At 39.0% G+C, this 23316-nt stretch overlaps 1 protein-coding gene across 2 annotated transcripts in view; it reads left to right on the forward strand.

The window, feature by feature from the left end:
* Positions 1–23316, forward strand: part of EPB41L4A (erythrocyte membrane protein band 4.1 like 4A) — a 117644-nt gene that overhangs the window by 39720 nt on the left and 54608 nt on the right. For both annotated transcript variants that reach the window (XM_054287409.1, XM_054287418.1), the window contains exons 2-6: positions 6717–6821; positions 13479–13530; positions 13982–14060; positions 17775–17872; positions 20341–20461. In XM_054287409.1, coding sequence (XP_054143384.1) covers positions 6717–6821; positions 13479–13530; positions 13982–14060; positions 17775–17872; positions 20341–20461 — 455 coding nt within the window. The remainder of the gene's footprint in view (positions 1–6716; positions 6822–13478; positions 13531–13981; positions 14061–17774; positions 17873–20340; positions 20462–23316) is intronic.

The following is a 23316-nucleotide window of genomic DNA, read 5'->3' on the forward strand; positions in this document are numbered from 1 at the left end:
GGAGCTCTGTACAAACAAGCTTCTGCAGGTATGCTCAGCTCTGACAGTACAGCTATTCATTCTGAATGAAAAAATGGCAAAATAAAGGATTGGCAAGATGTTCACTGACCTTTTCTCCTTCCCATTCTTCTTGCTCCTAAAAGCTTCCCAAACAATCTAACACAGAAAACCTTCTAACCATTATGCCAGCTAATAGTTTGAGCCAACTTCTTATAGTGAGAATAAAACTTCATTACTTTTTTAACAGCTGAAACGATAGTAAAATCCCTGAGCAGTTTGTCAGAGTGAGTGTCTAGTCTTTAATTTTTAACATTCTCTTTCTGAAAGCCTTTTAGAGTTCAGCTCTTTACTGACACTCTCCCTTGTCAGTCTTACACTAAAAGCAGTTAAGCAAAGCAAGTGACATATTTAAATTTTAAGTCCCTGTGCTCTAAAACTGCTATGCATAATCAGTTTAGTATGCTCCATGAAAATGCATGCAACACCTAACTTAAAAGAGGTGTTTAAGTGGATGACCATAGGAAAAGATAGGGTGTTCGAACTGAGGCTTTAGTTCCTCAAGTGCCTCCCTTTGGCACAAAGGCAGCAATCACAAAATTACAAATAGGAGGAATAGAACCAAATATACCAGGACTAGATGACTGATACAAAACTGATTATACCTATGTATTTATTTCTCAATTGATATTTTGTACGTAAGTTGACAAAGCTAACATGAATTGCTGTAATAAAACATAACAAATAAAGGAAGAAAAATAAATAAGGCAAAATAACTAAAAAGAGGAACAAAACAGAATCCAAGAATACCAAAATATGCAGCAGCAAAAAATAGACTTTGAAAATGGCAAGAAATTTATATAAGAAAGGTTTCAATAAAGATTTCAATGACTGCAAAAAGAATTGCAGAAATTGTGTCATGAAAATCACCTAGAAAATGGTATGCTTACTTGATTTAGAATGAATGAGCCAAAAGTAAGTACAGCATCCTTTCTCTGCCAAGATAACTCTTCCACCAAGTGCTCTACCTTGGAGCTGCTCACCTCACAGAGTAAAGGGCTGTCTCCTGACCAGAAGGTACACCAGGTCACACAGCTGTGAGTAAAGAGTAATTTCAAAAAGTAGAAAAACAAGAGCAACCTGCATCTTCACCATTCCCAATGAGTGGTTGTATTCTGTGTTTTCTAATTTCATTATTACGTTATTCATAATTCCTTTCTTAGGTGTAGATTTAATCAAAGTACATTAGAATGATGGAAATGTTCATTGGTATTCAGTTCTTCAGAAAAGCTCTTTTCTGTGAAAACTTGGAATTCATTATTGTTGGTAGCTTAACTCATCTGTCATACAGTGAATGTAGATGCTAATGAACTGGATAATGTTAATATCAGGGGATAGATTAGTAAATAGATTTTAACAAAAAAAATTATATGGCTAGAATTCCTCTAAACAGAACCAGTTGATGCCATTTTGTAAAATATCATTCATTGTGGAGATCAGTTTTAAAGCACTAGTAAAGTAATTATGTTTCCAAAATTTATTTGTCTTCCCATTACTTATTTGCTTGCTCTGCTTGTCCTTTGTTTTCTTCATTGGGCTTTGATTCCTGCTTAGAGCATTCCTTTTAATGTGTGTGCATGTCCAAATTGCATTGTTATACCATGTAAATATAAACATGGTATAACACACACATATATACAACTGGTATATATGTATATTATATACGTAATATACAACTACAACTTGCTTAAATCTTCTCCCCAAAAAAGACCCTACTGAGCTGAAGTATTGTTCCAACATTTTTTCCCAATTTCCTATCATTTCCCAACATTCCCAAAAAGCCAAACATTTTTAAAGCATAATTTCTTTAACTTATTTTCTTCTGTGTTTGGGAGTCAAGTAAATTAGTTTACATGTATCTGTGACAGTGGCTCAAAGTGCACTCCAGCCAGTAGTTACAAGGGGAGATGTTTAATTGTCTGGAGCCCATGCTTCTAGGAATGTATCCCTCTCTCAAAGAGGTTGCCCCTAAGCAGGTGAATTTGTGACAGATACAATAATTGCAAAACCAGAAAAATATGGTGCATCTTCAGACATTTTTTCTAGAATAGCATTTTCTGACTGAAATGCAATGGATTGACCACTAGTGAAAGCTAAACAGATTTACAGGTATCTTAATATACAGCACCTAGAATCCAGTGTCATCTCTTACATCCAGGCAGGTCACACACTGTGCCAAGTTCTTGGGAACAGTGATAGGGAGGTCTTCCTGTTCCCATAAATCCAAAAACCTCTGAAAACATGTTGGCATGTCTGCTGCTAGTGAAATACAAGCAGAGAGGAAGGGATGGGTTAGTACATTTTGGATGGTTCATTTTGCTGATGCATACTTATGGCAGCCTGTGATGTTTCATTTGTATTTGTGAAATTCTCAGTTCCTCAAAGTATTTAGTTCTGTTATGTGATTGTGCTGGGGAATACCTTGCACGTATAAAATAACACTAATGTAAATTCTTCTCTGTTTGGACGTGCATTCTGGAAAGTAAGGCTAAGCTGTTTTGTCTGGGTGAATATTTGTAAATGTTTAGCATTTTCAATTTAAAGACTTTTCTGTGCTTGAACATATGGTATGCAAATTGAGGCCTGGGTGGCACACTGGCTTGGGGAAAAGGGGTCCTTAGTCTTCATTGTTAAAAACCAAAAACTTTGATTTCAGAGCTTCATGCCTTGCTGCTCTTGTCAGGGGAAGGTGATGAAAAATTGCAGGGTGTCTAGTCTTCTCTGAGCTTGAGGTAAGGAGGAAGAATAGGCCAAAAAGAAAAGCGAGAAATGCTGTTTGGAGACAACTGTTTCTGCTCTGTGTCTGCTCACTCTCATGCATGATTGTGTGCTGTCTTTGTGCATAATTTTAATCTCTCCTTAGTAACTTTTACCTAGGGCAAATACTGCAATTTGGTCTCCAAGCATGCTGCATCAGGGGGGACTCTGATGGGCATCTCAAAAGGCAAAGGTTATGTTCAACCTAAGTTCTAAGCCCTTTTTCTGAGCAAAGGCTCATGAATTCTGCATGTTCCTTAGCTTTTTTGGGGGGGGGGGTTGTAAGAGGTAGAGTGTGTGGATTGAATTATTTTCAGGAGAAAAGCCCCATGAAGCCTGCTTGATCTAAAAGAGACAATAACAAGAGGCTTCACTACCTATAGCACTTTTCCTTCAGTAGAGAGACTATCATCCTACTGGGTCAGAGATTTTATCTTTAAATTCAGTTAATGCTAGTAATAGTTCTGATGTGGCCTCCACTGCTCTGTACAACACAAGAGAGAAAATTAAAAATTACCCAACAAGAAAAACCTCACTGGAGCTAAAAAGCAGTGAGCAGTGTGAAAGATAAGAATTTCTGGTGTCTAAATATAGAGTAATATGAATATGTTAAAACACAGAACTCTATGTACTGCTTTTAAAAGAATAATTTCATTTTGGTTAAGAAAACTACAGTTAAATCAGCCTTCTCCTGAATGTTCTGGCTGTCATTTTCTTTAGCCAGTATAAACCTGCCTTTCTGGTTTATGAAGCCACAGTGCTAACATGTAAAGCAAGATGTTATGACTCATTGAAACAATTCTTTGTTCTCTCTTGAAAGCATTGCTGATGGTATTTTCAAATGTACTTGGGTTTACCCCTAAGAATGCAAACCTTTTGCAAGTCTGAGCTTCATGCAAGGCAGATTATGTAATTTTTGCAGTGCCATATGATGTGAATGTAATCCTGTTAACCTCTTTGATAGTTTTGGTTTCCAGCTTTGCTGAATTTTGCTGTAATTTTATCAGGGGAAATAAGATGGCTTCTCTTAGTTTGCAAAACTTTGAGCAAATGTGGTACAAATGTGTGTCAGGATTGAGAAGTAGTTGCTAAGGGATTCATCAGCAAAACTTCTTTCTTGATTTAACTTGGAGATGCAAATTACTTGCATGAAACCCTGAAATCATGTGGCTAAAACTGAGAACTTCAACTGAAAATGAGTCTGCAGTGATTTCACCAAGGGTCAGTGTTTTACGTGGACTGTGCTCCCCAGTGCTGGGAAAGTAGGAGGTTAAGGAAAGCGAGGTTTAAGGGTGTGGGGATAGGTCCTGGCTCATATCCTGATTGTTCCCTTGCAAAGCACTTCTTTGTGTTCGGCAGGCTGTGCTGAAAGATATGAAAGGGATTGGCAGAGAGGGCTGTGGAGACTACAACATGCAGTCTGTTTTTGCTGTGAGTAACCAAAGCACTGAGCACCTTGCTGCTGTAGAGCTGGAGAGCCCCCAGCCACTGTAAGCTGGTTAGGTTTGCTCAGCCTTTCCTCACAGCCAGACCACCTCTTTCTGCAGAACCTGCAATTATTGAAGTGTTAACTGAGCTGCATCAAAAGAGAATAAATTAACAGGCATTTATGTTTTCTATCTACTGAGCAGTATTAGTAAAAAGCAGTTTAAAGCCTTTTATCTCTGAAAAGAACAAAAGGGGGCTTTAGTTTTAACCAAACCAGGTCTGATATATGCATCTTTCTTGGGAATAACACACCAGCTTTAGGATCCATAGGAGGGAAGCTGTCCCAAAAACTCCTTAAGCAGTCCTCAACTGAATGAAACAGAAGACTTCCAGACAAGAAGGGTAGTGGCATTCTAAACTGGTGCAGAGTCATGAAAGTTGAACTTTCAAAAAAGTTCAAGGCACCCCTTTTTGTACCTTCTGCAAGGGTTTGCTGACCTCACTGTGTTTAACTGTGTCAAAAACCATCAACTCTGAGTGGCCGATGCTGGAGATTCTTTAGTCTAAAATGTTCTCTGAATGTTTAGTGCCCAGCTGGAGGTGTTGCCATCATTTATCTGCATGGGTCATTTGGTGTCAGGGTTGCTTGCTTATTTTGAACTTTTCTTGTGTCTGTTTCTAAAGATGCCTGTCCAGCCCTAGGTTCCCAAGACATTGCCGTACTGTTTAAATGATGATGGAAATAGTTAACAATGCTGGAGGTAATTTACCTTATATGACACAGAATCATAGAACATGCCAACTGGAAGGGGCCCACCAGGATCAAGTCCAATACATGAATGATGAGATAGCAATGTCCTTTTTAGTGGGATATCACTTCTGCTTCTTTTGAATGACAACTAATTTAAAAACAAAATTAGCAAGGACAATTACTACTTCAGTCTTAAATCCCTACTGTCTAGTAATCAAACCTGTATTTTTAGTATTTTTAAGGTGTGTTTTGTTTTGTTCCAACTTTTTTTCCGCAGTGCTCCTGATAGTCACTCTACAGCCTGTCTTGCCTTGTTCTCACAACCTGACTTCAGCTTCTTGTTGATGAAACTGATGATAAAATCACTGTTTTTCTCTGCTTTATCCAACTTGATAAATTGAGATGTAGTGAATTTATGCTTACCTTAATCATGTTTCCCCCCTCTGTTTTGTGGCTGATCATTAAGGCTCACTGTACACGCTGAGAGAACGTGTAATTGCAGTTGCCTGATATAAACAACCAGTCTGATGGATTCAGACAAAGAGAACCTTTCAAGTACATCTCCTAATTTAAACAAATGTATAGTAAATCTGGTGAATATCATGGATATGCTGTTTCCAGCCTACCAGAGATGTTTACCTTGTCATGGCTTGCTTAGTTGTGAGTGGCCACCTGAAATTGTTGTATTGTCCCTGCTCGTGGGATTAGATATGAGTCCTGACCAAAGGCACCTGCTGAAAAAAACCAGACCTTCACTGTTGTGATGTGATTAATACTTCAACAGCAGAACTAAATTAAAGAATTTTTTAATCAGTATTATTTGCCATTTTAATTTTGAAATTATCTGTTCATAGGTTAGAAAGTGAAACTGCACAAACAGTATCTCACAGCTTCCACTTTCTATTTCTTTTCTCTGTGGTGATTTTACTACAGTCTAGTAGTTTATAAAATATGAAACAGTTAAGCAAAACGTTATTATGAGTTATGTCCATATTTTCTTGTGGAATTTAGGACTGTAATCATCAAAGGCTCTAATTGATTCTGAGAGGGGATCACTCTGTGTAATTATTCTCTATCTTCCTCATCTGTTTGTTGTTGGCTGCCAGGCGAACCAACAAATACAAGGCATTCAGGTGGAAGTGAGCTTTTTGTGGAGCATATTGTCCCCGACATTGTTTGCAAATACTGTCGTAGACACTTCATTAAGTGCTATTCAAGAAAACAGTGGGATTATTTCAATTCAGGGTGTTGGACTGTTCTCCCTTCTACTATCAAAAATATTTTACAAGAAAACAAATAAAACTAACCTTCTTTACAAAGATTAGTAACAGAGAAGTTAATGATGTATAATTTAGGTCTTAAGGGCAGTTTTGCCTCCTGTTCTCCATTGTCAGAGCTTGAGTGACAGGTCTGTACTGGAAGGGTGAGTGGGATTTGAAAAATACTGTGTTCACTAGAACCATGGAGTTTTTGTTTGTTTGTTTGTTTTTCTTTTGGTATTGTGTAACTACTACCTTGCCAGCTTCCAAATAGTGTCTTACAGAATTATTTTTCAAACATGCAAAATATTTTCATCTGTACTGCTGAAATTTTTGTTAAAGGCACTGGGAGCTGCCTTTTTTTTTTTTCTAGACAAAGCTAATTGAATGCATGAATGCCACTGCACATAGCTGACAAAAGCAGAGCATCTTTGTGAATAGGCTGTGTAAATTCTTTCCCACAGAAGTCAACGAAGGGGTCTGTTGTCCTGGGCTACGTATTTCGTCACTTAAACCTGGTGGAAATAGATTACTTTGGGCTGCGCTACTGTGACCGAAGTCATCAAACGGTGAGTGAGAGACACAGCAGATTGGATTTGCCATGCATAAAATTCACCCTGTTGCGCCAGTTGCCCGTACAGCATTAGATTGTCATACTTCCCCTAATTTTCACTGTTTCCTGGCTCAGGTTTCCAGTAATAATTTATTTTGTTTATTTCCAATAAAGTCTTGGAATAGCCATTAGCATCTTAGATAGGAATGGAATCAAATGTTAAATGTTGTTGAAAACTAAATTAAGAAAGTACAAATAAAAAAATTATTATATGAACTTAGGACTGATATTTTTTCCTCTTTAATACTGTGACCTGAAGCCAGTGCCTGGTGCTCTGTGCTACTCCGCCTCACTTGGCACTGCAGTGCCTGGGAAAGACCACCCCTGAGTGCATCACAGCCTGCTTCACTTGCTGCAACACTGGCCAAACACCTGTTTCAGGCTGTGCTGGGCAATGCCATTTTCACTCTGCCTGAACCATCTCTGTGTCCTTGAGCCCATGCTCTCTAGAGCCTCCTTGGCAGGGACTCACCCCACATCCCAGGCTTTTTCCACCAAGACGTTTCCATCCTAAACAGACAAGGAGATGTTTCAGCCAGGCTGAGATGTTTCAGCCAAAGCAGGCAGTGTTTTGGAGCATTGCTGTCTGCCCCACTAAAGGCTTGTGCAGGACTGCTGCAGGCAGAGGTGAGGAGCAGGGAATGCTCAGCAAGAGGAACCAGTGCTGTATTCACAGGATGGTCTTCATGCTACCTAAAAATTATGAAGGGAATAGTGCCTGGCCTATGGTTAAGTTAAGTCAAGCCATTACAGTTTTGAAGCCAGTGTTTAGTGATGATAGCAATGCACAAGATCCCGTTTCACCTATATATAGTAATAACTTATTGAATTGGCTAACATTTGCTGAGTTCTTCTGTTAACCAGAAGCTGATCATGTAAAGACTGAATTTAGAACAGTATTAAGCAGATTGCTGATTGCTACTGAGAGCTACAGACTGCCTCACTCCCTGTGTTTTAACTTCTGTGCCGTAGTCCAGAAATGTGTGAATTCAGTTACTTGATGAGCTTCTAATAATTTTATTCCATGAAGATGAAAGCCAGACTCAGCTGTGAATTAAAGTAGACTGTTAAAAATGGTGGTTTTGATTTCCTGAGGAATTTGAGGTGTGAATGAAGAGCAGGTAGGCATTTTTTGCTCTCTGAAGTGTTTTCCTGTTAGCTGTGGTTGCAAATAAAATAAAAATGGCTGTTCCTGGGAATATTTCCAGAAGCATACACAGGGTATGTTTAGTGGTGTATATGAAAATATGAGTACAAAAATGGATTGCACCTCTGTTATGAAAGGGACACACAAAAGCACATTTTAGGGCACATCCTTTTGTTCTGCTTTTTCTCTTGTGTGGTGCTCCAGTGGTGTTAATTTAATGTTAGCTTTAGGCTTTATCCTCTGGCCAGCTCAGTGTCAGGAAGCCACTGTGATTCTTGATTTTCCCATGGATTAGGAAGGTGTTTATCCCACTTCTGTCATTCGCCTGCTCTTACACAAACACTGGCCTTATCATGTGGAGATGGGACATCAGCTGTGTGCAAGGCTATAGAGTGCCACTGCCCAGCCTGGAGATGCTGCCACAGGGACTGCCTTTGCACCTGGGCTGTTCTGTAACAAACCATTGTGAAAAGGCCTGTTCGTGTTGTTTGTCTATGTAAGGATAGCAAAAAGCTGATGCTCTTTCATCTGAAAAGTTCATAAATGAGCCAAACAGTGCTACTGTGTGTAGTTTTATGTGTTTTATGATGTGTGGCTTTATGCTGCTAGCTTGCTTTTTTTAGTGAACTGCTGTAAGCTCTTAAGAATGCGCAGAAGAATGGAAAGTTTTCACACAACAAAAAACACCTTGTGCTTTAGCTGTAAACATATATTTAGTTGCATGCCGACCGCGGCTAAAACTCTCTGGGCTGTTGTGGGAATTAGTTCAGTAATGGCTGGCAATAAACCTAGATCTGCATTTTGGATTGGATGTTTTTTGGATCGACCACAGTAGATTTCCTAAGGGAAGAGGAAAAAGGTTACCTTGCTAATTAGCTTTAAAACCATGGTCCTGAGTTAGTCTCAGAGGGAGAAAAGTGTTTGGGGGTTGGGCTACCTATTAATACATTGCTTGTGGTGGGGAAAGTTTTATTATTTGTACTGTCAGGTTTTTTGTCACACTCTAGATTTAACTGAATGACGAACAAAGCAGTGTAGACAAAATGATGTATTTTAAAGAACATAAATCGGTCACAAAAGAAACATTTTTTCTTATTAAGGGTTTGAAAGGGATTGTTTGGTTATTTCCCCATTACTCCTGCATGCCTCAGCACTTCCAGGTGGTCTTTTAAGTGCTGTGTTGGTGAGCTACCTCTTATGTGGGTGGTATCATAGTTATTTTAGTACTACTAGTAGGGTTTTAATGAGTGAACAAGGTTTCACTGTGCTACGTAGTATATATGGATGTGTAGCATTAAAATGGTCTCTTCCTGAACACCAACAAACTAATTAGCCTGTGAGAACAGCTGGATGCAGCAGGTTGACAGAACTGGGTGGCACTGGCAGGGGCATGAAAAGTACGGTAAAGCACGACTTGGATGACCCTGTCTCTAGGGTAGTAATTTGGTCATATTGCATAAATTTCGCTTTACTGACATTCCAGGTTTTGCTAAACTCTCCACAGTAAAAGGACAGTATTCAAATGGAAAAATCAAGCTCTGGAAGATTACAAGTTGATGTCAGAATAGCATTACCTATATCTACTTAGTGCTCCTGAACAAGATAGGTCTCCAAAGGAACAACAAAATATCTCTTCTAATAATTGGTTAAAGTACAACATTTAATAATGAATTAAAAATTCCATGACATAAAACTACACCCCCGTGAACAAATGGGCTCAGCTAATGCTGTGTTGTCTGCAGTGTTTCCTAATAGTGCCTCTGTTGACAAACTACATGGTGCTTCTTCTCATGTGGTACTTGAGTACTTTTCTTAATGCTGCAAGTTCTTTAAAAAAGACCAATTTTCTTTGAGTGCCACAGAATCCCTAACTGTGCTCCATCATCTAACCCTCACCTGAGCCTTTTGCATTACTGCAGAGAGTACTGGCACCCAAATTAATGCGAGTTGACACTAGATACTGTCCTCGTGGTTCTCAATGTGGATATGGTTCTCAGCTTGGTTTTCCTGGAGAGGACATTTGTGTCTTCTGCCTCATCTCCCAGGACTTTGTGCCCCATCTGCTATTTCTAGGTGAGACACAATCACCAGACTATGTGCAGCAGAGGCTGAGGGTGGCTGAGGAAGCTCTGTCCAGAATCACGGACTCATTAGGTTGGAAGGGACCTCTGGAGATCACCCAGTCCAGCCCTCTGACAAAGAAGAGTCATCTGGAGCACACCCAGGGGGTTTTAGGATGTCTCTGGAAGGCAAGACTCCACATCCTCCCTGGGCAGCTCTTCCAGTGCTCTGCCACCCTCAATGGAAGGAAGTTCTTCCTTGTGTTGAGGGGGAAATTTCTGTGTTTTAGTTTATGCCCATTGCTCCTCGTCCTGTCACTTAGTGCTATTAAAAAGAGTCTGGTAACTTCCTCCTGGCAGCTGCCTTGGAGATACTTACTTGCATTAGTGAGATCTCTTCTCCAGACTAAATAGGCCCAGATCCTACCTCTCCTCATAAAAGACATGCTCCAAAGCCCTCACTATCTCTGTGACCCTTCACTGGACCCTATGCTTTAGCTCCTTGGCACTCTTGCACTAGGGAGCTCAGAACTGGACAAAGTTTTCCAGGTGTGCCTCACTAAGGAGGGGAGCAGGATCACCTCCTTCGACTTGCTGGCCACACTCTTCCCACTGCAGTCTCTCATTGCTGTAGTATTTGGGGAAAACAGTGTTCCAGGGGCTGGGTGAACTGGTGCTAGGAGGGCTGTCGTGCCACTCTCACAGCTGCTTCCTGCTGTGCTGCAGCTCCCAGGTGCTCTCCACCCAGTGCCTTCGCCACTGCCTTTGTGGCTTTGCCAGGGTGTGTAGGATAGCCAAGCTGGAATGGAAGAGGCCAGTGTTTTATTGAGGTACACAAAAGGCAGAGATTGCAGTATTTATACATGATATGTCAAGAAAAGCTGAGCAGAATTTGATGAGGGAAAGGGTCCTCCTGAAGCCCAAAGATGTTCCCTTTTGTGAAATGCCAAAAGAATCATGCTATATACACAAAATAGTACAGCAGTAAGAATATTTACAACAGTAAATATTCTTATTCTTGGACCTGATAGTGCTAATTTGAGCTATTATAATCAAATGTACCACATAAGAGGAGAAATACAAATACAGAAGGGCAAATAATGGTATTTATTCATATTGCACTATGCCCCCACCCTGCAATGTAGATGTGTTTTCTCCCCTGTTCAGAGGAAGCTCTGTTTGAGCACACAACCCTCAGAGCACAGCAGGTAGGAGGTAACCCATGGCAATGCAGGGAATTAATGTCATACAATGCAGAGCATATTTTGTCTTCAAGATCTTAGAAAAAAAGTCAAATTGTACCTACCTTGTGTTTTGTTGAATGGAAGTTTTTAAAATGGATTTTTACACTCATTCCCAGACACGATGTACTAAATTATCTAGGAGGAAAGAGAAGTGTTTGTGTGTGTTAAATTAGATGTGATAACCAGTGGAAGGAAAATGGAGACTGATAATGTTGAGTAGAAACAAGAAAATTTAGAATAATATTATTGGATTAAAAAACAGACACAAAGCTGATGGTCAGGGGAGTTACAGGTAGTAAGAATAAACTTTTAGAGTGCAGCAGGATCAGTTCACTGATGATATCACAATAAATATAATCTATATAACTTCAGGTTCTAAAAACAAAGATAGTAGCATTAAATACACATTTATATGCAAGAATTGCCTGAAAATTTTTACATTTCTTATATAATAAGGACATCCTGAACTTGGCAGATGGACGTTCTTTGCACTGGATATTTGCAGGAAAAATCTGATACAGCAATTCCAATTCTTAGTGTTGTCTTAGGCTGTAGGAAGTCTCGATAATTTCAGATTATAATTGAAAAATGACACATTTTCTCTCCAAAACTGTGTTTCTTCCTGTTGTAAATGTGATCAAAACCTAACACCTTCATTGTGAGAATCTAATTAAGACAGTCCAACATTTAGTTTGAATTTGGTAGATCTTTCTGCACCAGACACTTCATTGATTGATGCTACAGCAAACATTTCTAACTAGTTAATATTTTGTTTCAAGCAGGTTAATGGAATTTGACCCAAGTTTAACCCTATGCAGATACAAAAAATTAAGATTCCAGATTTGTGGTAAAGTTCTTGCAGGCCTTAAAAGGGCTAATTATGAAACACTGCATGGAGTTTGGGTGCATGCTACTTACATACCTGGCTTGTATGGGAGCCAGGTTTGTAAAAGTACAAAGGACAAAAGAGTCCATTTATTCTTTATGCTGTACTTTAAAACATTTTTTAAATGTAATTTCTACCTAAATTTAAAAGGGAGCTATTTTCAGTAATAACATTGTACCTTTTTAATCAGTCTTAGTAAATAAAAAAATCTTAAAGTAATACTGTATGCATTTGTAAAGAACAATTAGTAAACCAGTCCTTTTAGCAACTGGATAGTTGCATTGGGATGCAACTATCAACAATATAATCAACAAAATTATTATAATTTTTTCCCACTTCTCCTGTAACTGTTAAATACTTTTAGATTCGCAGTGCTGGCACCTTGCAGCTGGGTGAGGAGGTGCTGTGTCCTCTGCAGCAGGGGTGAGCTGTTTGCAGGGGCATCGGTGGGAGAGCATCGGGGGCTGCCCGGAGATGGGAAGGGCGGAGGCAGCAGTCGGAGCTGCCTTGGCATTCACCACGCCGGGGTTTGTTGTCAGCAGCTGCTGTGCAAGCGCGCTGGGTTAATGAGATATTGGTTTTTTGTTGCATTTCTTTTGGCACTTCAGCCTATCAGCTTGTGGTGTAACTACAGCTGACACTGTTTATCCATCTGTATAAGCATTTAACAAGTATCTAGCACACATTACTGTGTAGGTGTGCCCAGGTGTGCTCACAGGGCCCTGGTGTTGGGGTTCTTGGATCTCTAAATGTTCTTGTCTTTACTGTCTGACTTTGGCTTGAAAAATGCCTTTGCATTATCCATGAAATTCCATTCATCTTTGGCTTGCAAATAAAATGTTAGAAATCTCCTGCTCCTCCCCCCACCTCTTGCATTCTTCAGGAAAATTTTGGCAGCCTTTGAAATAATAAATAGCTGCGTAGTAATTTTAAGTATGGGTTTGTGCCATGGCCACAGAGCTAAGTACTCACTGGAGAAATGAAAAGGCAGATGAGATTCTTGTCTCTTCTTCCCCACACTGAAGTGTTTAATCTCACCTGTGCTGATCTCAAGACCTGGGGCACTCACAGAAAAACATATTTTCTCATGGCAGCTGATACTTATTTTTACTAGCACAAGCAGAAGCACTCTCTCTTCCAGGGATGAGAGTGCAGTTCCTCCTGTCAGCTCAGTATGAGGCAAGGAGAAGAAAAGGTTAAGTGATATGAATAACCAATTGTTCTGTGCTAATTTTCAAAGTTAAGTAACTAATTTCCATAATTATCTGTCTTGCAGTACTGGCTGGATCCTGCAAAGACCCTCGCTGAACATAAAGAATTGATAAACAGTATGTATTTAATTTGAACTTAAAGGACAAAGATGAAGTAACAATGTTCCATCTACACAGTTGGCACAATATTCTACAGATTTATAATTCCTAACAAGTTTGTTATTGCAGTTCTTTGCTGTATCAAAATTTCACACATGGGTTGCACATGGTATCACTTAAAAGTGTCATTATCGTCCAAAGACTGCTCTGTTCTTAAATTTTGTTTTAGGCTAATAAGTGGTGTTATTGTTAATTAGTATAATTTTATAGTGGCTGTGATGCCTCTATCATGCTTAGCATACCATTACTATTTGCTGTGTGAATGTAACATTTTTTCTGAAAATTTAAAATTTCATAAAATTGTTAAGATAGGCTTCTTAATAGCTGTTTTGTAGTCAGCTAGTAACAACTAATACCAATTAGCCATTCATGACAACTCACTGTTACACCAATTTTTTTTTTTGTGCAGCTGGACCACCATACACTCTGTATTTTGGCATTAAATTTTATGCAGAAGATCCATGTAAACTTAAGGAAGAAATAACAAGGTACAGTATTTAATAAAATATAGTTTGTTGATCTCAGGCTAGCAATACATTTCAACCAGGTGCATATTGTTGTGCCTGGGCTGTTTTTTTTCTTGAACATCCTAATGTTTTTGCTTGAACATTGGTGTGTATAAAGAAAATTGTGATTAACTTCACAGTGGTTTATAGTGAGAACTGTTAGGAAGCCCAGGAAGAAAAGATGTTCTCTGGTGCATCAAAAATTAAAGGGCCTTGATGTACATTTTTAAGAGTGGGTTTTGGGGTTTTTTTTTTCATATTTTCAGTAATACAGTGTTACAGCTGCATTTATACTATGCTATAACCAAGTTTCGAGTTTACTTGGATATCAGATATAAATACAGGGAATTTTCTTCTTCATTGGCCATAGCTTAAATTCCAGAACTGTTTTTCAAGGGGATTTCTTTTGGACTTACTAAAAATATGTGAAGGAAATTGAAGAGTTGCATGCCTCTGATTCTTTTACCTAAGCTTGTCCTCTGCATGGTATGAGGATGCACACAATAACACATGCACATGCTTGCACACAGACACACACACAAGGTTATCTGAACTCTCTCACAGTTTTGGGGTTATCTGTCTGATTTATTTATTAAATGTCTCGGACAATTAACTTTAGGTTCAAAAGGAAATTTGAGAATTTGGGTAGGTAGGTGGACAAAATTAGTGTGCTGGCTTGCATTAACAAATGCCAAAATACTTCTTTTGATGTCCTAAGAATGTGGCACATGAGGATTCATTAGAATGCATGCAAGGTTTTTAATTTTCCTAAATCAAAGGTTGCAGCACAGGCGGAATATTTTTCTTGCTCCAGAGTTTTCTTGCTCTTTTGTTTCCAACTGGCACAACAGGAATGGAAGTCTCCAATGCAACAAGACTCAGGCTGGTCTAGTAAAAATAAAAAATGCTGTGACTTGGCAGGTAAAAGAATATAAGCTGGCAGCAATGGGATGCCCCTGTACTATGGAAATTTGGTGCCATTCTCTTGTGCTTTCCCAGAAGAGCTTTAAATCCTCCTCACAGGGAAAGACAGGCGTCCCTGGGAAAGGGAACTTTGGCCACAGAACCTGTTGTGATTGCCTCCCAGGAGGCAGGGTGGAGCCAGGGGGCTAAATTTTCACAAGTTCTTCCTTTGCCCTGTGATAAGGCCAGCCAGTGATCTACACTGCTGATTAGTGTGCAAATCCAGTCAAGAAAGGTTCCAGTGTCATTAGGAAGCCTTTGGTCATGACTTGACAGTGTTTGGTCATGCAGAACTGGCACCTTGGGTGTTACAGAAGGCCAGCCTAGGAAAGTAATATAATGGTATTGTCAGTCTACTATGAAACACATTGAATAGCCAACTGCCTTCAACATCTGTGAGTACTTATTCCCATAGGCTCTTAAAACTTGGAAGAAAGGCTTTTTTTTTTTGTTCAGGAAAATAACAGTAGTAATCCCAATACCAATAATAATAATAGTAATAATACCACCATCTCCTTAGAATAATTTGGGTTATAATAATAATAATAATACCACCATCTCCTTAGAATAATTTGGGTTGGAAGGGACTCTTAAAGGTCCTTCTACTTAGGAGATATTAAAGATCCTCTTTTCCTTTATTATAATAATAATAATAATAATAATAATAATAATAATAATAATAATAATAATATTCTGCCTAACGCTGTAATTCCAGTGATGTGTTAACTGCTTTGTGCTAATCAATGTGTTTCTTTGGAGCATGTATTTATTACTTTAATGGACATGAGAGCTAGCTCTGTTGTTATTAGATTCTGATGATCTGTGCCATTACATGATTACTCTTTGCAAATAATGAAAACCTGTCAAATTTGTAATTGCTTTGCAGCAGAATCTGTCTGGTTGTCGGCAAAAGCTAACACTGCAGTGTTTGCTAGAGAAAACTTGCAATTTGGCACTCTAATATATGCATGACAAACACAGGCACACAAGATGAGACTGCTTTAGCTATAGGTATGGACAAAAGGCAAGGAGCTCAGTGGCTTCTGTGGGAATTGAGATTGTTCACCTTACAGTAGTCACTTCAGCAATTAGCAGTGCAGGATGCAGGTGTGTTTTGAGGGTTCCTATGCTACTTTATTTTGAGACTACAGAAATACAGGTTCCTGCTGCAAGAATACTACATTTCTAGCATCCTGTCCTTCCAAACTCTGCTTTGTAGAGGTGAAGAAATGCTAACAGAAGTATGGGTGTGCAACAGAAATGCATTTCATATCGGAAAGATGCTGTTGTGTATTTCACAGAGGATGTAAAATCGTCTTGGCCATTATCATAATTCGTACAGGGAAGATTTGTCTAGGTAGGATTGCAAGCATAAACTAGAAGCAGGACTGAGGTATTGCTTAGAATGAGGAAACACTGAGTGTCTGTGCTTTGTGTTGCCCAGAGACATTCCCAGGAAATTCCTATGCTAATGCCATTCCTCTAAAGTAGAGAACATTAACCATTTTTTAGAGGATGGACATTCCTACCATAACATCTGTCACAGCACAAACTCTGTGGGAAATCATTAATCAGAAAGATGGGTATCTTTATTCAGAGGCTCATCTGATAAAGTCTAGAAAATTTGGTTTTCCTTAAGCTTTCCGAGTCAGCTATCATGTAACCTGCAGTTTGTAAAGTTCTCTGAAATCAGTGTAGGTGCACTTTGAACTTACAGAGCATTCCAAGGTGCTTTCATAAGTTACTTGTCCTAACACAGAATAAATTATTTGCAGAGTAGCTGAATGGCTCTATGTAGATAAAATTGAACTAGTGAATAATAGAAAAGCTATGTGCTTGTATGGAAGATTTTTTTTTTTTCTGTAAAAAATTACCTTCATTGTATTTTTATATTTTGTAGGAAATCAGCGCAAGAAATTAACTTAGGCTGATGTGAAACACTGCATAAATTTGTTGTAATAAAACCAGATAAAATCCAAATAGCGTTTAAAAGATTTCGTAGAAATCATAATGAAATGTTGCAAAACTGCAGATCCTTTATATAATGGCTTGTTATCTTGTCTGTTCCATGTGCTTTAGGCTTATTGATTCATTCTAAGTGGTCTCAGCTTTATCAAGTGTAGAAGCAGGTTATGACTTTGAAAATTACATTTTCACCCCTGCTATCACTATTCCAAGCAGGAGAGTATCCTGTGCTATGACAGATTCACTTAGTTGCTGATGACACACCCATCCATCTTTGTCATGGGCGCCATCAAACTTCCCTGCTGCCTTGTAGTCAATAGTCCGGTATGTGGAGAGGAAATATTTGAGTAAGCAAGCATCCACTACCCAGTCATCCTTTACACTGATCCCATAATGAGGTTAAACTTTTGCCCTTTGATAGGTTTCTTGTTCAATTTTTCTGATTCCTATCCCTCTTCCTTACTGCTCCCTCTTCCCGTCCTGACTGCTCTGTGAAAGTTCAAAAGAGGGAAATGACATTTTAGGGAGATAAGTAATTGCATCTGCACAATATAAGAAGATTGGAAAATAGGGAGTGCTCCCTTTCCTGGGTCCTTCCACTGGATGAATCTTTGTTACTTCAGGATCAATAGGGGAAGTCATTTAGAGGGGAATACAGGCATTTACTGTCACATAGTTATGGTACATGGTATGTGCACAATTAAAGGGATAATATTGAAATATTAAGTGGACTTAAAATAACAACTTTGTTTTGTCTCTGTGTTTTAGGTATCAGTTTTTCTTGCAGGTAAAGCAAGATGTTCTACAGGGCCGTTTGCCTTGTCCAATCAACACTGCAGCACAGTTGGGAGCATATATAATTCAGTGTAAGTTCTCCTGGCCCTCTGAGAGCTGATTTCTTTCAATCCTGCATTGTGATTATTTTAAGTGATGACTGAAGACAGCATTAACACTTTATGCATTCGCTTCCAGACAGAAGTAGCATGACTGATTTCAGTTCAAGAGCTGTAAATAAATGACCATTCTGAATAGATAATACAGGAGTAATATGGAAATTAGTGTAAAGAAGAAAATCAGTCTGAATACTCTGCTAAACATTATTTGCTTCGCTGGGGAATATTTTATCAAGTACTCAAGTCTTTATGACTTTGGATTACATGTAGAGTATGAAAAAACTTTCATCAGGAGTTTTACAGATTTCAAAGGCTATTGGTAGCCTCACACCTGGAAAATAAAGCATTATCTCAAAAATTACATTATATCCATATGAATGCAAGTTTACTTAACGTGAGAATATGATCTGACCTGACGTGAAGAGTTTTAATTTTATTTAGTATTTATCTACATTTATCCATCGGTAGAGATCTTTTCAAGAGTGGAGGTTATGTGCTGCATGCTTAATAGAATTAGCAATCAATTACAAAGGAGCTGTCTGTCTACTGCAGCTGTTATTCTTTTTCCATTACATCTCAAGATCTATATTCAAACAGAATTGCAACCAAAAATTGTGTGAAGTACCATGCTGGAACCTCTATCTGTAATTTCTTCTCTGTTAAATTTAGATTTGTCTAAAGTGATATGTATCAAGGAAAGATTATTTGTATTTTTGGTGTTAAAAGTGTGACTCAACAACACTTAATATAACATAAAAAACAGTCCTCTTTTTATATCCATTTTGAATGACAGGGCAGAATAACTTGTGTATGAAATAGGAATGGGCCTAATACAGGATTTTGTGGTGGATTATATGTGTATCTGAAGAGTCAAAATTTCAGGCAGTATTTATTTGTGTACAATTATTTTTTACTTTATTTTGCCATCTAAGAAATATGACATGTCATTCTCTAAACAATTGTTTGCAATGCACATTTCAGTTTACTAGCAGACAAGCCTTCTCTGAAAAATACTTCAAGCGTGAAGCAGGAAAATATGCAATGATGCATCTTCATTTTTATTATGAGAAATGAGTAAAAGGAGTAAATTCATGGCCTTCAGTTATTTTGTAAGGTGGTGAGAGCTGTTGTTTTGGTATAGTGTCCTGTTCCTGTAGTTCTAATCTCAAATATTTTTAGTGGAAAACAATGAGAAAGTCTATGGGAGAGTGAAGAGTTAAAGCATGGCCAAGGTTACATACAGTGAGTTAAAGTTAGCCCAGGCTCCAGGAGGTATGCATTCCTACGGGCTCTATAAAAAACTTTATCCTTGTGTTTAGGGTTTGCAGTTGTTCCAAATATGTAAAGACACCTGAGAAATGTCTGTCTCAGACACTGAATACATAATTTTAATGGAGGTTTTCCAGTGAGACTTCTCAACGTCCATACTGAGTAGCTCACCATCTTTTTCTAGCAACTTCATTTCAACATTTAGAACAGAAACATTAGTAGTTAGATGAGTCTTTTCCTTCTTGGCTCTTGAAGCATCCTTTTGGCTATGGTTTTGGCTCAGTGGACATTGGATAGAAAGCTCCTGTGAAATCTTTCTCAGAGAAACTTGGTGTACAGATATTACCCAGGGTTATAAAAAATTGAAATACTAACTTCTGCAGAGTTTCTTAGATACAATTATAGTTAAGATCAGTAGATGTGAATTCTGGCCAAGATGATATTTGTTTTTAAATTATGTTATGACATATGAACAGACATGACTAATGTGAACAAATTCAGGTTTGCGTCAAACGAAATTACATTGACTATTCTTTTTTTTAAGAAACGTCTTTTGAAAGCTGTTTTTATTTTAAAGTGAATTTGATATCCAGGAAATACACTGATATTTTATTGAAAAAGGAAAGCTTGTGATTCTTCATGAGAAACACCATTAGAAGACCTTCCCTCCAGGACTCACAGGATATTTACCTCCATTTATATTCCCAGTTTATGTTAAAGTCCCAGCAGTGATATGGAACTTTCCTGCCAGTAATATTGCAGTATACCATGAGAGCATAATATTACAAAACTAGACTTTTCTTTTACACTTGTTTTGCGTATGCTGCCAAATAATCAATGTCATTGAATTCAAACTTTGCTGGTTTGGTTAAAATTTTGTCTGGCCTGTAGAAGCAGTAGATTTCCTTTTGTCAAGGCTTCTAGCTCTCTCTAGCTCTAACCTTCTATATAGATTTTAAAATGTGTGAAGACAATTTTTTCTTGCTCTTATGTGTGCTGAGGTGAATAGTTCTGTATTCTCTTCCTTCATTCCTTTTTCTCTTATCTGACTGCCGATAAAATTTGCGGTCAGTTGGAGAGGGGTAGCTGGGCACCGGTGGTTGGACTGTATAACACGTTTTTTGGTTGAGAAGAAGCACAGGTGACCTTTGTTTTCTCCTTGTGTTCTGCAGCTGAGCTGGGGGACTATGACCCATACAAGCACACTGCAGGTTATGTCTCCGAGTACCGCTTCGTTCCTGACCAGAAGGAAGAGCTGGAGGATGCCATAGAGAGGATACACAAGACTCTGATGTAAGAACTCAGTTCTTTTGGGAACCTGGCAGGTAATACCAGACTCAGGGATGCTAGGCAGGTGGGGAGGAACAGCCTGTGGGGCAAAGTGGAGGTTTCTAGACTTGAGGAAAGGACACAGGGAGTCCAGTTATACCTCTCAGAAGCAGAAGAGATTTTACAAATTGAAGTTGTTCTTTTAGGAAGTCAGTAGGACAATAGCTGGAAATGTGAGGTGTGTCAGACTTAGGTATGGGCGTTTCAGAGCCAGCGGTTTTAATAAAACATATGCCAGAAATTCACACGTAGAGCCAAAATAAACATTTACTTGCTTATCACCAAGTTCACGTTCCTGGTAAGTGTAAGGAAGCTTGTTCTAACAAATCCAAGTTAGGTGCAATTGTGATATAACCATTTATGAAGATGAGAGCAGTAAGAACTCTTTCATGAGGGTGTTCATCATAGCCTTTGTCAAAGTAATGCGAAGAGAATCAGTTACACATCTTGTAGTAGATCTAAATTTCTTGATTCTTTTCCGATAATGAAGACACAGTCTGGATAAAGGTTAAGTAATTTTTGCCTGTAGCACTGCGTGTTAATGTTACATGTGTCTTGTTTAATGAGAACAGGTATTAACTCAGGGTCACAGCTGTTCTCTGAAAAGTTTTCCAGTAATTGGAGTCTGTGCCATTTGCCACGTTGACCTGAGCTTTCTCTTCCAGGGAAGAGAGTCTGTTGTTACTAATGATTTCTGTGTGGTTGCATGACAGCCTTATGCTAATTTATACTTTTCAGAGAACTTGCTACATGTATTTCTATAAAGTAAAGAAGTATTGTTTTTTTCCATTCCAGAGAGAGGAAACTGAGTCACAGCTCGTTAGTTTGGTTCAACATCACAGAAGTGGTTTGTGAGAAATGAGACTTGAGATAAATTGCTGTGAACTAAGCAGCCTTCATTTCTCTCTCTCAAGTTTCTGTAGTCACTAGATTCAGAAGCCAGTGGTTATGAAGGGCAGTGATCACTGTCAAACACTAACTGATCTGGAGCCCTGGTACTGTTCTGCTGCCTGGCTGCAGTTGGGTGTCAGGGATTTAGCAGCATCAGAACAGGGAGGAAAGCCAAGGTGTGCTCATTGCTACTTCAGTCCAGCTGTTACCATCAGCACTGCCAGCTTTGACTTCTGCACAGGTGACCACAGTCTCTTCAGCTAAGGAGTGTGAAGCTATAATAGGTGTGGGCATCTGAAATTGTCTCATTGACCTGAGACATTTTAGGGACAGGTGTGTGATATGGTTTGGAAGAACTGTTTTATTCTTTCTAGATCCCAGCATGGAAACACGGGGGCTTTTTGTGTTTGTCTGGTTGGTTTTTTGTTTTTGTTTTGTTGGGGTTTTTTGTTTTGTTTTGTTTTTCAAAACAGCTATAGCACTGCATATACCTTCCTTCTCCTGGTTATGTCAAGAAAAACTGGTTTTGGTTACATGTTTCCTCTCAGGTTTTGGTTTTTTTACACAGCACAATAGCCATTTGGAGATTCGGTAAGGATGCGATTTTTTGAGAAAGGTGAGGGAAGAAAGTGGAGGGCGTTTCTGACTGCAGCCTGCCTACTGTGACTGTAGTCTCATCTATAAACCAACATGACAACTCCAAGGTCGGAGAGCAGTGTGAGGCGACCTGATGTTGTCAGGCACGTCTGGAGGATCAAGCAGTGCCTTTGGGGCTCACTTGTGAGGGAGGAAACACTTGGTGCTGGAGGAGAGACAGAATCCCTCAGTGCAGACAGGAGAGCTGGTGTTGTGCTGCTGACAGTGCCCATTTCAGGCTGTGGGAGATTTGTCTCTGACTGGTGCTTGGCAAGTCAGCTGCTGCTGTGTATTGAATCAACACTTCACGCTGCCAGTGGGGCACAAGCAAAGCAAAAATGCCCCTGATATTTAGCTTTAAGAGCTGCTTTCACTGTTGCTTAGGGCCTCAAATGGCACTCAGGTGCCCTTTGTCCATCCAAACGAGTGCATGCGTGTCAGCTGTATGGCTGTCACTTTGCCAGCTCTGTCATTCCCACTGGCAAAGACTGCTTTAGTTTTGGGATGTGTGGTGCTGAGGAGAGTTTGTGTTTTCACTCATGATAAAAATGAAACACTCTTTCTAGTAATGGGAGTTATTTCAGTCCCTGACAGTTCTTCATCCCTTTGTGTTCTGGCTTCTCCATCTGCTTTTGGGAGGACTTCTACCTTTGGTTTCCATCTACTTCCTTCAGAAGCTCCAGCTCACATCTTTGCTTCCTTCAATATTTTTGCAAATTCGGTTTCTAAAACATGATATATTACTCTGAAAGTATTTATAAAAACACACTCAAAAAATTTATTTGACATTTGAGATTTTGGTCCTTTCAGAGGCAGGTAAGAATAAAGGAGTAAGTGCATCAGCATTTTTCTAAGCCTGGTCAGTAAGGAAAGACTAACAGCAGGGTTTAAATTGGAATTGTATTCTAGCACTAATTCAGTAATGGAATAATCCATTTTGCTCAGGACTGGTATTTAGCCTATTTGCAAATTCAGTGAGACAATGCAGCCCCTGTGACCATTTTGCTTACATTCCTGACATATACTTGCAAGACTTCAAATTTAAAAATCAGGCTGCAGAGTAAATTTTTACAGCAAAAGTGTGTAAAAGATGTGATATTACTGATGTGCTGAATATCCAGTGTTCTGCATGTTCTGAATACAGATAATGAATGACACATCTACTGGGATTTGAAGAAAGGGATTTCTCTTACAAGCTTCAGGCCTGCTGCTTTTCCAGGCGTCCTTGGAGAGAAGAGCACCTGGAAAAGGGACAGTGCTGCTACATGGATAAGATGAGCTGAAGCAGTCCA

Source organism: Melozone crissalis, unplaced genomic scaffold (genome assembly GCF_028551555.1).
Source record: "Melozone crissalis strain CALT ecotype California unplaced genomic scaffold, PUWL_Pcris_2 ptg000005l_1, whole genome shotgun sequence".
NCBI classification, from domain to species: Eukaryota; Metazoa; Chordata; class Aves; order Passeriformes; family Passerellidae; genus Melozone; species Melozone crissalis.